At 37.0% G+C, this 14,620-nt stretch overlaps 5 protein-coding genes across 8 annotated transcripts; 2 read left to right on the forward strand and 3 right to left on the reverse strand.

The window, feature by feature from the left end:
- The first annotated feature begins 463 nt into the window (after positions 1 to 463).
- On the forward strand, positions 464 to 1,267 carry LOC132788968 (NADH dehydrogenase [ubiquinone] 1 beta subcomplex subunit 3). 2 transcript variants are annotated; one of them, XM_060796669.1, is made up of 3 exons: positions 464 to 556; positions 788 to 928; positions 988 to 1,267. In XM_060796669.1, exons 2-3 carry the CDS (start codon positions 801 to 803, stop codon positions 1,181 to 1,183), a joined length of 324 nt encoding a protein of 107 aa, XP_060652652.1. In that variant the 5' UTR covers positions 464 to 556; positions 788 to 800; the 3' UTR covers positions 1,184 to 1,267. The 2 variants fall into 2 exon arrangements, with proteins under 2 accessions (XP_060652652.1, XP_060652653.1); XM_060796670.1 differs by lacking the exon at positions 464 to 556 and adding an exon at positions 597 to 711.
- On the reverse strand, positions 1,241 to 2,542 carry LOC132788967 (protein Rae1). Its single transcript, XM_060796667.1, has 2 exons — positions 2,028 to 2,542; positions 1,241 to 1,962 (listed from the first exon to the last, which is right to left on the reverse strand). Exons 1-2 carry the CDS (start codon positions 2,442 to 2,444, stop codon positions 1,330 to 1,332), a joined length of 1,050 nt encoding a protein of 349 aa, XP_060652650.1. The 5' UTR covers positions 2,445 to 2,542; the 3' UTR covers positions 1,241 to 1,329.
- Positions 2,543 to 4,518: 1,976 nt separating this feature from the next.
- Positions 4,519 to 5,855, reverse strand: LOC132792630 (uncharacterized). The gene has a single exon (XM_060802065.1). The coding sequence runs from the start codon at positions 5,451 to 5,453 to the stop codon at positions 4,863 to 4,865; it is 591 nt and encodes a 196-aa protein (XP_060658048.1). The 5' UTR covers positions 5,454 to 5,855; the 3' UTR covers positions 4,519 to 4,862.
- Positions 5,856 to 9,200: 3,345 nt separating this feature from the next.
- On the reverse strand, positions 9,201 to 11,215 carry LOC132790018 (phosphatidylinositol 4,5-bisphosphate 5-phosphatase A). Of its 3 annotated transcripts, XM_060798428.1 has the most exons (3): positions 11,009 to 11,214; positions 9,908 to 10,923; positions 9,201 to 9,835 (listed from the first exon to the last, which is right to left on the reverse strand). In XM_060798428.1, the coding sequence occupies exons 2-3, from the start codon at positions 10,910 to 10,912 to the stop codon at positions 9,803 to 9,805; spliced, it is 1,038 nt and encodes a 345-aa protein (XP_060654411.1). In that variant the 5' UTR covers positions 10,913 to 10,923; positions 11,009 to 11,214; the 3' UTR covers positions 9,201 to 9,802. The 3 variants fall into 3 exon arrangements, with proteins under 3 accessions (XP_060654411.1, XP_060654409.1, XP_060654408.1); XM_060798426.1 differs by having other exon boundaries at positions 9,201 to 10,943; positions 11,009 to 11,215; XM_060798425.1 differs by having other exon boundaries at positions 9,201 to 10,923.
- Positions 11,216 to 11,321: 106 nt separating this feature from the next.
- Positions 11,322 to 13,994, forward strand: LOC132790017 (zinc finger MYND domain-containing protein 11). The gene is made up of 3 exons (XM_060798424.1): positions 11,322 to 11,773; positions 11,844 to 12,931; positions 13,061 to 13,994. Exons 1-3 carry the CDS (start codon positions 11,659 to 11,661, stop codon positions 13,910 to 13,912), a joined length of 2,055 nt encoding a protein of 684 aa, XP_060654407.1. The 5' UTR covers positions 11,322 to 11,658; the 3' UTR covers positions 13,913 to 13,994.
- Positions 13,995 to 14,620: the final 626 nt, after the last annotated feature.

Raw genomic sequence — 14,620 nt, forward strand, 5'->3', positions numbered from 1 at the left:
AAAATAAGAAAAAAGAAAAAAAAACAAAGAATAAAGTATATTTTCTCTTAAGCACGTTTAATAATTACAAATGTTCTACGGATTGCAAAACCAACAAATGTAAACTATCAATAAATATGTGAAAAATAAAATAAATTTCGTTTTTTTTGCGGAATAAGTTTGGGAATAATTTTAATTTTTTAACAGCCAGTATTTTATTACCAGTGAACAAGTTTCAAATATTACGATTTCATTTAAAATAATGGATAGCGTTACCAGATTTAATATACATACACAATAGCCATTACAGTTAAAAATATTTCAAAGAACATTATTCAAATAATTTTGAAAGTTATAAACGTTTTTTTTTAATTAAATCATTAGTAGTATGCAGTCATTAAGTAAAGCAAAATAAATTATCGACAATTTGCTGACAAGCTGGCAACGCCTGACACTGAATATATCGGGCAAAATTGTGACGTTTTTTTTAGTGAATTTCTGTGTAAGCCTAATGCATCACTTAATGTTTAGTTAACAGCCCGTTTACATTTCTGTTAAATTGACAACAAAGTGTCAGGTATTTAAACAATTTTATGAAATCTTTCCTATTTTATTATTATTTTGTAGCAATGTACACAACAATCTGAAATTCGGGTCCATTGTTTAGTATTTGCAATTGAATACCATTCGTCTCGGCAGTGCATTGTACCTACAAAACATAAACTAACTTATGTAATGTTGGGGCTAGGTTAACATTGGATATATAAACATTTCGCAGTGCTAAACGTGAGAAAATAATTCATTTCAGAACTTCGTAAATAATGGGTGGTCATCACGGAGAACCCTACAAGGTACCGCATCCTTCCATCTACAAGGTGGAGAACGTGCCCCAGCTGTTGGAGGTGAAAGAGTCACTTGCCCGCCAGGGACTCAGCGATCCATGGCTGAGGTAAGTGTGGATGATCCGATGATCTAAAATTCCCAAACTCACACAATTATTTATCACAGAAATGAAGCATGGCGCTATGAGAAGAAGGCGTTCGGCACACACGCTTCCCGGCTAAAGACATTCATGTTCCGCGGTCTCGGCGTCGGCTTCTGTGCATTTCTGGTCACCATTGGTGCTGAGTACGCTTTAGGCATTGGCAAAGGACAAGGAGGACATGGCCATGGTGATGGACACGATGATGGCAAACACCATTAGTGTGAGAGAGTTTGCAACTTGAGTGCTTGTTTAGTTAAATAAAAATGCAAATGTGAATGCGCTTTAATATTTAATGATACGATACGAATTACGAATTGATATTACTCGCAACACATGTTCAGACTTAAACTAAAACACAATTCTGATCAGTTGACCCGTGGCTTCAGTTCGTCGTAGCACGATCGCAGGAAGATCTGTGGCTTCTTTGCCGGATTGAAATACTCATGGCCCTTGGACCAATCGTAGCCCACAGCATACGCGAATATTTGGCCATTTGCATTGAATCCACACTTTGTGATCGATTGATCCATAGCCTCGCTGGACTTGAGCTTTGTGCGCGCATCCTTATCCCAGAAACTGAATGTGCCATCCGATCCGACTGTCACCAGAGTGCCGTGCACTGGATGGAATGCAATGTCGTTGACGGCATAAATATCTTGGAAGCCCGATGTGCCCGTCGAGCGATGGCATTTGAACGTAAAATTATCCTTGGGATTGACAGGATTCACATACTGTATGGCCACACGTCCCTCTATGCTGCCCAGTGCATACCCTGTTGGCGTTTTCTTCTTATCCTTAAATATGGAAATTGTGCGATGCTGATATTTAAGTGGACTCTCCTGTCGCTTGTACTCTGTAGGGCTGTTCTCTAGCGAATATATAATTAAACCACGTCCAGCGGTGCCTACTACGGCCATTGGGTAGTCGACATCGGCACAGTAGCATCGCTCGGGAAGATTAATGGCCATCATTGGATTTGGTGACCGCGTATCCCAAAACTAATTAAGAAAAAAAAGGCGGCAATTACAAAATATTTTGAAATAGCTTAGATGAGTCACATTACCTTTAGTGTTTTGTCCCAGGAACCAGTCATGAGACACGTGTAGTTTGGTCCCTTAACCATGTGGCAAGTCTTCACCGGCCCATCATGAGCGGCAACTTGCATTACTTGATCGGCGGCAAGATCCCATAGTTTTACTTGTTTGTCGCAGGAGGCCATAAACACCTTAGTGCCATCGTCCGACCAACATACATCAAGCACGGGGCCGCCCATAGTTTTCATCGATTTTGGCACTGTTTGTCCATTTTGCTCGACCTCCCAACAACGCACGCTGTTGTCCCAGGCGCCGGCAATGAGGAAATTCTTCTGTACTTGTAGAGTGCTTGGGCTGAACTCTAGCGCTGATACGGAGTCATCTGGAGGCGAGGCCACCTCGAAGTCGTTCATACGATTCGTAGTGGATTGAGCAGCCCCGAACATTATTTTGTTTTTTTAAGTGTCGCAAAATGTTTGTATTTCTTCAATAGCGTTGTGTCCAGCGTGACCACAAAATTCAATTCAGAATACGCCACTTTTCTTATCACGCTTTACCACTTATCCAAACAAAATCCTTCAAAATATACCGCAAAATACGTATTTGCTGAACTGAACTAGTAGTCGTTCCGAAAAAATGCGGCAAAGCTGTTTGACCATGACTTGGTTTACCACTGCAGTGTAAATATAAAACTTATAAGTACTTTTTTCACAATACTATTTTATTTGTCATTGGCATCGAACAAATTGCAAAATACAAGCACGGTCACCCTGCTACTTAATAAACTGTTGATTTGATTTGAGCATCGATCTGCTGTTCTGTATGCAAATTAATTAGAGTTGCCGTATTTTATATCACTCATTTGCAGAAATAATTTGCAAAATATTGTCGAAAAGTTTCAGACCATATTTTTAAATACTTTTACGAAAATAGTGAATGGGCTGTTAGAAAAAGTCAACAAAATTTGTAAAATTTTAAAACTTGGCAAAATTTTGAGACTGTAAAACATAATCAAACGATGAATTTGTATGGGCAATCAAAAAAAATAAAACCTTCATATTTTTCAAAATTTTGAAATTTTGAGATATGGGCAGATTTGAAAAAACTTGAGGCTACCGTTGTAGAGCGATTTTGAATATTCGTGCCGAAAAATGTCAACATTTTTAAAAATTCAAAAATTCGAAAGTAAAAATTTTTTCCAAAAAACTAAAAGATGGGCAACGATTTTAAAACGATTTCCGTAAAAAAAAATTTTGAAAACAAATTTTTTTGAATTTTTGAAGAAAAATGTTTTTATAATTTTGAAACTAAGGGTGGGCGAAAAAAAACTTCAAAACGATTTTAAGCAATGGGCACCAATTTTTTTGTTGTTTATCTCAATTCACTGTACCCAGCTTCTCTGAGCTCAACCTTTGTATGGGCAAAGCCAATTGGTCCTAATATGGCTAAAAGTGACCTAGGCCAGAAATACATATAGCAATTCTCATAGGAATTGAAGTATAGTGAAAATATACAATTCGTCTTAATTAACTTTTATATCCTCGAATATTGTTGTCAGATATACTATATAATTAATTCATTTGAATACTATCCAAATTATACTAACACCGAATATTTTTCCGTTTTTTTGTAACGTCCGCAATTAATGTTATTTTGCTCAAAACTGTAAATAAATGGTTAATTTGCTGCGTCAGAAATGTGATAGCTATGTATGTAATAAAAAACTTATCGGATTAGGAAGCTCTTCCCGTACGCTGTCCTCATAAATTATTTAAAGACATTTGCGAAAAGATATAGAAAATTAGTCTTATCAGTCAATTGATTTTAACGCTGAAACGTTAAACATTATATCATCATTTGTTGTTGGTTTACTTGTTTTATGTGCTTGCACTTGAAAATAAAACCCCCGAATATTATTATGCGACACTCGAACGGTTTTTGACACTTCAACAAAAAGTACAAGGGCGCATTTAGTAAAAGCGAACCCAATCAGCAAGCGCCAAGTCTACACAATCTTCAAAAAGGGTACTTTTTTTTAATTACAACAAAACGGGGTCAAGTCTGAAGTGAGTATGAGTAATACTTCTCTTCTAGGAAACTTAAAAGAATACACAATACTGTCGGGTCATTTGTGCATACTGGTACCAGTCGTTGGTACATAGTCTATTTGGGAAATTACTTTAGATACCCCCAACTCATAGGTCATAAGGGTATAACAATCTGAAAATCAAAAAAAACATACTTGTAAGACAACGATCGCAGAAATAAAAGCAAATATGTAATAAATTCTCTTTTTTGACTTCATTCACTTTTTTGATGGTATTACCTCCCAAAACTATCACTTTGATAGCCAAGCCTATAATAATACTCCTCCGTTATTTGAGCACAGAGTATCTTAGATTCGTATACAAAGTTAAAGGTAACGGTGGTTTTCTTTTATATTTTGTAAACCACAATGGGGATTTTCTAAGCTTAAGGTCGCACGAACGAGAATGAGAAATCAATATACGTATGTTTAAAAGTAGTACATATTTGTATTTAATAATGGATTGCATAGGTCATTCATGGAATGATTTGCTTTCAATGTACAATTTACATTTGTTTACTGTGGATTTTTGTTGCTATATAAATACTATAAATACTCATTTATTATATTAACTACTTATACGATGATAATTTTGTGAACATTTGCTCACTCATTAAGTGGCATATAATACTTTGCAGTGCCTGATGACATTGTAGAATGTTGAGCAGTCAAAAAGTATATAGCTAATGCTAAAGACTATATATCAATAGGAACCATGCGTAATCCAAGGGGCAAGTTATTAAGCTAAGACTTTGGGTTTGAGATACACGGCGAGCGTTTATATGCTCACATTAATTGCATTCTTGATCACAATACTGCCCGACACTCCATTTACAATACTGACGTTGTTATCAATTTCAACGCCCATCTTATGACAGTTGTTAGACTGGGCTGTATCAGCTTGAGGAGCTTTCTGTCCCCGGGCTCGCTTGCTGGACTTGTTGCTGTTCAATTCCAGGGACTTAACAACCTTGAGCAGTCCATTGCAGCCGATGTAGTCTACGTTCTGTTGCTGAGAATCGCTGCCCAAATAGATACGTCCATCATTGCCAGTGTACTTGATGTGTCCACTGTTATGCTGTATCTTCAGTCTGGTTGTGTTACCAATGATCTGCAGGTTGCCCGAATTGTTAACGATGCGCACCCGATTGCCATTGCCAATAATGCGTAAATCCCGGCAATTATTCTCGATACGATACTCCTTGCAGTTGCCCACTAAATCCCTACTAGCGTAGAGCGTGCTGCTGGCTTCCGTTGTTGCTCGCTTGGGATGACTTGTTTTGGTTTTGTTCTCCGCTTTGCATGTCGGACATTCATCGTCATCATACGAATCACTAGCCGAATCCGCCTCAATAACTCTCACGCCCATTGTGCGTATGTTTATGTTTGTATTTTGTTGGTGTGTAAGCGTGAGTGTGAATTACTGTTTCTTTCCAATGCTAATCGCAGACGAAAAAAATCACCGATCGCCAAACTCGTATTCCGCTTTGATCACTTCTTCGTATGTGTTGTTTTTTTTTTAGTTGATATACTACAGATGTTACTGGTTGTTGCTTCATATAATTGTGTGCTGCTGGTTTAGTATGTGTGTGTATCCATTTGTTTGTTGTTGCTACGCCGTTTGCCAAATTTCAAACCAATGACGTCTTTCTCCACTGTGTAGGGGACTCCCGACTGCGCGGTACTTTTTTCCGTTTGTTTTAATTGCTTTGTGTATTGAGCAATACGTTGTTCTCTGACCGACCGCTGTCAGCGCTATGAACAACATCGGCTACAAATGTTCGGCTTTTATATCAGCCGAGAGCTACGACCGATGCGTAGGGGCTTTTTACTTTATGCTTGGAGGCGGAACGCGATAGCCCAATAGAGACAGAAGACGACAATCCTAATTCTCTCCCGCTCCAGTCGACTCGTAACTTATGTTTATCTATGGGGAGACCACTGATAAGCTGGCCATACTCGATTGTATTTTGGCAATGAATAATGTCATCAGCTGTTCGTTCATTGAATGAGTGTACTAGGCAGATGAGTATTTCGCTTGAATACAGTCACAATTCGATGTAAATATGAATATCCAAATGGTTTATTTTTATACCCGCTACCCATAGGGTAGAAGGGTATTATAACTTTGTGCCGGCAGGAAATGTATGTAACAGGTAGAAGGAGGCATCTCCGACCCTATAAAGTATATATATTCTTGATCAGCGTCAACAGCCGAGACGATTTAGCCATGTCCGTCTGTCCGTCTGTGTGTCTGTCCGTATGAAACACTGGATCTCAGAGACTTTAAGAGATAGAGCTATAATTTTTTTTCGACAGCATTTGTTATGTTTGCACGCAGATCAAGTTTGTTTCAAATTTTTGCCACGCCCACTTCCGCCCCCGCAAATCAAAAAAATCGAATAACAAGCGTAATTTTAAAGCTAGAGTTCCGAATTTTGGTATATACAATAATAACTATAGTAGTTATGATTCCTGAAAATTTGGTTGCAATCAGATAAAAATTGTCGAAGTTATTAAAGAAATACTTTTGTATGGGCAAAAGCGCCTACTTACTAGGGGTCTGAGTTGCTTTGGCTGACAATCTGGTATATTGTGCCGTCTATGGTATATTACTACTATGGTACTATGTCGATATACCAAATATACCATTCGGTATATTTTTAGTATTTTTGCAGTATTTTCGGTATATTTTGAGAAAATACCGCAAAATATATTTCTTTTATTCCAAATGGGTAGCGGGTATCTCACAGTCGAGTACACTCGACTGTAGCTTTCTTACTTGTTTTTTAAAGACATTTTATTAATGTTATCAATGTTGGGGAATTTCAGAGGGTAATTTTTTTTTAAGTTTTGTTATCAATGCTAAGTACCTGTTGATATTGACTTGTAGATTTCACATATCGGTCATAAATTTTAACATTGCGATTCAACTTCTTGTAGTTGACATTTTAATGTCCATATGTATGCATATGTTGAACATCTGCATATGTTTAATTATTATATGTTTAATTATTATATATTATATTATATTATACATACATATTAAAAAATATTAGGAAGTATACACATTTTCAGTGTATCTGGGAAGAGTTCAGTATTTAGAGTTAACATTCCAGAAAAGGTAAGAGTACTATCATTCCAAGCGTGATATTTTCAGAAGCAGTTCACAATCATTTCCTACTCGAACAAACCAGTTTGTTTATAAACAAAAATATTTACACATCTGATATACACTCAGCACACACATTTGTACTCACACTGTTCCGTTCAATTTGCATTTTCATTTCAGATTTTATACCCGGTAATCCTCAGAAGACCAGAGATACTCGGCGTTTACTCACAAGCTTTATGATAAACCCTTGCATTAAAAATAAAAATAAAACAAGATGTCAAAATTGACATTATAAAAATGTGTATAATATGATATGAATATCTGTATAATTTACTCCGAAGCTAAAGACAAGATTTCAAAAATATTTTAGATGTGTATTTGCATCAGGTATCCGACAGTCGATCCCTTCTAACTTTAGTTTCCTTAGTAGTTCTGTTTTGATAAATTCGCTCGCTAAATCGTCTACTCTTTAGCATTATTCTCTATTACGTGAATATTTAGTTAACAAATTTTGTGTTTAACGGGACCCTCGAAAATTAAAGTTTTAATGTAAACACTGAGCGTATTTACTCGTTTTGGGTAAAGCACCGATTTGAACGTTCAATGCAATCGTTAGATTTCTGTTTTGTAAACATTGTCGAGGGCTTGCGAGTTTTATGATTTGCACAATTATACAATCCAATTGCATTGATTCCTCAAAACGGTGAGAGACAGACGCATTAACGAGCCCTCCGCGATACAGTTGCTTGTGTTAATATTTCATTATCTTTAGAGCAATATTATTACAAAATGATTTATTTACTTGTTCATCAATTTACCGTCGGGGACTTTTTCTGAAGTTGTTATCTGCCGATGCCGGTAAAAAAAACTAAACTCAAAAATTAAATTGTTATAATAATTACTATGCAACTAATTGCAAAAATGTACTAAGCGAATATAAGCCATAACCATGTTCTGTATTTACTGTGGATCATAAAATGAAATCGTACTCCTCTCCATCTATCTGTTAGCCAATGCTTGATAGAGGCTAACTAACTAACTATCTAATATAATAATAATCAGCGATATGAAAGAAGAAAAACCCCCTACAGCTGGTGTGAGCACCTGTAAAGCACTAAAATTTCAATCACAAGTGGCTACTAGCAGCTAACTATCTGTTGCCCGAATGACACCAGCTCTTACTATATGAAAGTAAAAAAATCACCAAAAATCAACCTGTTTTTATCAGACTGTTATGAGAAATTGCCTTTGTCTGCTGTTATATTCAGTCGTGAAATAACCTTATATTTTGGACGACACATCGTTAAAAGCTACTCAAAAGAACACCTGTTGATATAGATAACCGATAAGGAGCGCGTATAGATACGACAAATAAAAGACCTAAATTTGTTGAATGTAAAATTGAAATAGCAAAATCAGCTGTTCATTAGAATCAAATTAGAATATTTTTTGCAATGGAACTGAAATTAATATAAACAAAATAACTAAAAACGATTGTGCTTATAATAAAATATTAAGTACGTTAAGTTTTTAATGGTCTGGAGAACAAACCGCAAAAATGTATGAAACCAAATTATTAGATATACACTGAGTTTCGTTTTCTTTTATATTTTAATCGTCACCATAAAGGTTATGCGAACGGAAATAAAATTATATTGCAGAAAAATTTAGATCTGGTTCGGTTTCTAGATCAAATGATCAACTTCTTTTATTACTAATAACTACTATCAATAATTATTGACTTGATTTCGCTATTGCCTTACCCAAATAAAATTGTTCTGTAGTATGTATATTTAGTTGTTTTCGGGATATTCGCGATCTATATATTTTATATCACGCGCCCATCACTAATTATAAGCTAGGGGATCTTATTTCAGGCGTAACTGATAGCGATGTACAATAATCCCAGTTGTATTAATTTTAATTTCGAATAAATGGAATTTCTCTAATGTCAGTGTGCTTTACAATTAATTCCGGAAGAGACCCATTGAAAACAATTAGTTAAAATGCATAAAAAATAGACATTCGCTTTATTAAATCAACAATATCACTTTAACAATTATTTCTATTACAAGAGACGTCTTTGTTTGGCTTTTAAAAAGTGCAATAATTACCTAATCATTATTGAATAAAATTTTTAAGTAATCTCTATTTAACAACTACTATACACAAAAAATCTACTTAGTCAAATTGCATTAAAACATATGTAGATATTGCTTTAGTATAAAGACTTGAAAAATTAACATATTTTGTGATACAAGTTTTGCACGTTAAATCTATGATATAATGACCTAATAAAGAGTGCGTCTTCAATTTCATAAGAGTATTTTAGTGAGAAAAGAATCTTACCAATTTACTAATCGAGTATATAGTGTAAAATTGTATATTATGTAGTTATTTAATTGAACTGTTTCGATATTTTCTTTGTACATAGTATATATGTACATTGAGTGGGTAACTAGTTGACGATATATTGAGATTCCTTAGTTGATTTTGATAAGGTCACAGGATCATGAAAATATTTCTTTTGCGACAGACGAATACGTATTGCACGATATATGTATCTTGATATGAATTTCTTGAAATGCGCATGATTGCAATTATCACTGGAAGCCTTCTAGTTCGGCATTATATAACTAAAAGAAGCGAAAAAAGCAAATAAAAAAACCATGAAAAACCATTAGAGCCACAAAACCATGCACACTAACACTGGGAATTGTGCTCGCCCCGCCATGTGTCATCTCGTGCAGCTCCTCATCGGTGAACGTGCCATTGTTGGCTTCGATTTTGTAATTAAAAGTGGCTGATACGGGCTTGTGGTCGGAGAGCGTGTAGTCCATGTTCGATTGATAAGACAACTGATTGGCACTCAGCGTAATAGACGGATAACTATTGACTTGCACGCGATGAAGAATTCGGTCACACCAAGCTGGGCGTCGTTTCAGGTCATATTCATTAGTGCCCTCTTTAAACTTAAAAGTGGGCGCAAAATTAGGTACCATCTCCTCCAACAAACTGAACGCATTGCCCGTTTGTCGAAGCAGCGTCAATTGATCCAGCTTCAGCAACTCATCATATTCCCGCAATTCCACGGTGTTCCGTATATCCCAACCGGATGTTTCGCCAGATAAACGGAAGTTGAGATCTCCCATCCAGAAGACAAAGTCATGATCAAAAATATGTCGATAGCCAGCCAAGTGGTATTTGTGATTGTCGACTATCTGGTGATAATCCTCGATGCGCTCCTTCAGCTTGTCATCATGAGCTGCCAAATGGGAGCAGACGAACACGGTGCCAGTGCCATAAAGACTCAATCGTATGCTAACTGCTCCCTTGTTGCCCCATAGTCCACCGAGGCCAGTACGTGTCTCTTCCGATTCAATGTCTTTCATATGCGGAAGATGTTTGTGCTGAGCAAACATCGTAATCAGTATGCCCTGCAGTTGTTCCGATTTTACTTTAACGTAATCATGTGGAGTTAGGGCATCCGCCAGTTTCAACACCCATGGATCATCCTTGAAAACGTTAAGCACCTGACTGGTGCTCACTTCTTGCATGCCAATCACATAGATGTCTGGTAATTTGTTGTCTGGACAGTTGGTTGTTCCATTTAGAGACAATAAAGATGTAAGTTCCAGGTTTTTGGGTGAATGCGTGCCAACATTCCAAGTCAGCAAAAAAATGCACAGATCGGCAATGACAGATGTTGTCATTTTCGTTTGTACTAATTATAAATGAATAACACTGGTTTAACAACTGGATGCGTCAGATTTGCTAATGAACTTGAGTTTAATTCACATAATACTTACTTGCGATTCTCCGTGGGAATTGTCACTGCATCCAGTTAAACGAAAAGGTTGAAATGTGTAGGTAAAATGCTTGCACTACATACAATTGCCTAATTAGATTAATGAACGACTTTCTGTATTTATATATTTTTAGATCCGCTTATGGAGAGCGCATCGGGTTCAACAATAACGAGATTGCCGATGCCAATGTGTTGCGTAGCTGCTGTTGTTAATCTCACTCACACAACACTCATACTCACAAATCTTTTTGTATTTTTTGACAGTGTGGCCAGACTTTTAAATTAGTCACATTCTCAATTAAAAAGTTTTATTATACTCACATTTGCAAAAAGTAAGTCTACATCTTGTTAATAAAAAGATATGAATAATGTATACCAAAATTGAACCAACCAACACATTTTAAATTACCATCAAATTTATTTACAAAACGGCCTTTTAACGGCTGTTTGAAGTGTTACCATTCGAACATGGCAGCCGTATATTGTCTGATCAGCTGATTCGTGGCTTTCTGGCAACCTTATGCAATTTTGCTTGTCAAACTATTTCACAGAAACATTGCTAAACAAGTTTAGTAAATAATACATTTTAGTCTGTTAGCTTAAGTCCAAACAAAGAAAACAAAAAAGCTCTCGCTTGACAGGTGCTCAAAAATGGTTATCGGCCTGACACCCGGTTCGGTTCTATGTTGGATGAATAAACTGACAAATGGCACAAGCACATCACACAAAATCCTGGAGCGCTGTTTACTTTCAATTATGTCCGAAGGTAACCAATAACTTTTAATGCTAAATTCCCAGGTTACAATTGAATATTAATCATTTTTTTGTTTATACAGACGAGGCAATTGAAACTTTAGATGTTGCTATTAAAGAGGGCGTTTTAGTGTCTACACCAAATGCCAAATCTGCTCCAGCGAGTGTCAAACGAAGCTTACTCAGTTTTACGCAAAAGCTAAGCAAACAAAGAGCCAAGAAAGATCCATATTGTTTTGAATGTCATTTGCCCACCTCTGGACTCGTACAGAAATGTATCATGTGTGTTCGATCCTTTCACGTTGAGTGCCAACGTAAGAATCCCCTACGCCCCAATTACTCGGTGCCTTCCGATCGGTATCAGCAATATCGATTTCCTCTCAATGAATCCGATATGGAAGAGTCCAGCGACCAGGAGGCATCTCGAAGCGTAAGTGATACATTGGAAGCACAAAGATTGCAGGAACATGCCTCGTATGAACTCGATTGTAATAGCAACATTAATATTATATCACAAAATCCCTTGAAACACGAATCCGACAGCTCGGATGATGTGTGCTTCGTTAGTGAGCAGCTGCCGCGTAAAACAAAAAATTACAGCACATATGTGAAAAGTGAAGAAACCCCGCACAATGAGGGCAACAATGAGCTACTGTTGTGCACTCCGTGTCGCCTACTAAAACTGGCCGAATTCCTAAATCCGCCGCACATGTCCAACGAGGAACTCAACTACCTTTTGAATTATTTATGGCAGATGCATCACACTTGGGTAGAGAATGATGTGCGCAAATATATGGTGAATAACTGGAGCGATCGTGATGCGACCCTTGTTAAGAACGTACTCTTCGTTAACGATTTACTCAGCATCTCGGATATTAGCCGAAACATCGAAACAAAGAAATTCAAGCACTTATTCGAAATTCTTGTCGATTTACTCGACTTGCAGCATAATATTGGCATCTTTTTTGGCACCAAGTGTGAGGAGTACAATTCCACCAAGTGGCTTCTACGTGATATTACCCATGATCTGCGTGAAATAAGTCGTTGCTCCGACTGCTTTCGCCATTCTATTGAATCAAATCGATCTGACTTTTGGTTTGCCAAACCCTGCACTCAGCGTCACGAGTTGGTTTACGCTAAGCAGAGTGGTTATCCCCACTGGCCTGCTAAGGTGAGCTTACTCTTACTTTTACTTTTTGAAAAGCGATGGTTTGAAATCCAGTCCTTGTTTTAAATGTATTGATTTAATAGTATCAATTGAAGCACTTAATTGGAAATGTTTTATTTTTTTTGTATACAGGTTATTCGCGTGATGAACAAGAAAAACAACACTTACGATGTACGTTTTTTTGGTGGCTCCCATTCGCGCGCACTAGTTCCGGCCCGTGATATCCTACCAATAGACACAGATACTTCGAAACTTAAGATAAAGTCATCTCGACAATATAACAATGCAATGCGTGAACTGATATGCCATAAAATGTTATTGCACCATCCCATTTATTCGTTTAGTTTTCATGCCGATCCTCGCGAAGCTGAAAATATTATTAACTCGGCACTTCCTCATTACATGGAGCCATCTTCCCGTTCCGCGAAACGTGCTCGATTAGCTACACCTAAATTCAACACACGAAGATCGACAGCAGAAACTACTCCAAGTTTGCCCCAAAGAGTTCTGCCGAGGCGTCGTTGCAGAAAAGCCCAAGGACCAGAAAATCTTCAGGATTCAACATTCCAAATTGCAAGCAGTGTGATCCCTTCACTGGCACCGGAGGTGCAGGTTTCACTGGCACCGGAGGTGCAGGTTTCACTGGCACCGAAGGTGCAGGTTTCACTGGCACCGAAGGTGCAGGTTTCACTGGCACCGAAGGTGCAGGTTTCACTGGCACCGGAGGTGCAAGTTTCACTCGAAGATTACAATGAATTAATGCGGGAAGTATTACATTTAAATGCGCAACTATCACAGAAAAAGGCTGAAGTGGATATTAAGAGAGAAGAATTAAACGCGGTGAAGCGCAAGCGATGGTGTCAACTTTGCCTAGAGGAAGCTCAATTCGACTGTTGCTTCATGGCCTCTTACTGCAGTGTTATGTGTCAGCGTCGCGACAAACGTCGTCATCAAACTAATTGTAATCTCCAAGAGAAAACCTAGTTTTAAATAATTTCTGCTATATTCGTATTATTGTTACTGACAAACTGTGTATAAATAAGAAACATTAAAATTATCATATTGTGTAGAAATATACACAATTATTAAAAAGTATTCATATGTTATATGGAATATTCAATTTAGTGAAGCATATAGAAGCAAAATATTGCGGTATTATTTTCAAATTATACCGAAAAATACTAAAAATATACCAAATGCTATATTTGGTATATCAATATAGTTGACATTCAAAATGTACCATACTCGGCATAATATACCAGATTGTCAGCCTAAAGTATTTCTTTAATAACTTCTACAATTTTTATCTGATTTTCAAGAATCATAATTAATATTGTTATTATTGTATACACCAAAATTTGCAGCTCTAGCTTTAAAATTACGTTTGGTATTCGATTTTATTGATTTGCGGAGGCGGAATGGGGCGTGGCAAAAATTTGAAACAAACTTGATCTGCGTGAAAACATAACAAATGCTGTCGAATAAAAATTATAGCTCTATCTCTAATAGTCTCTGAGATCCAGTGTTTAATACGGACAGACAGACAGACAGACATACATGGCTAGATCGTCTCTGCTGTTGATGCTGATCAAGAATATATATACTTTATAGGGTAGGTTATATATGCCTCCTTCAACCTGTTACATATGTATGTACATCCAGCCGGCACAAAGTTACAATACCCTTCTACCC

The sequence above is a fragment of the Drosophila nasuta genome, chromosome 3, assembly GCF_023558535.2.
Source record: "Drosophila nasuta strain 15112-1781.00 chromosome 3, ASM2355853v1, whole genome shotgun sequence".
Taxonomy (NCBI): domain Eukaryota; kingdom Metazoa; phylum Arthropoda; class Insecta; order Diptera; family Drosophilidae; genus Drosophila; species Drosophila nasuta.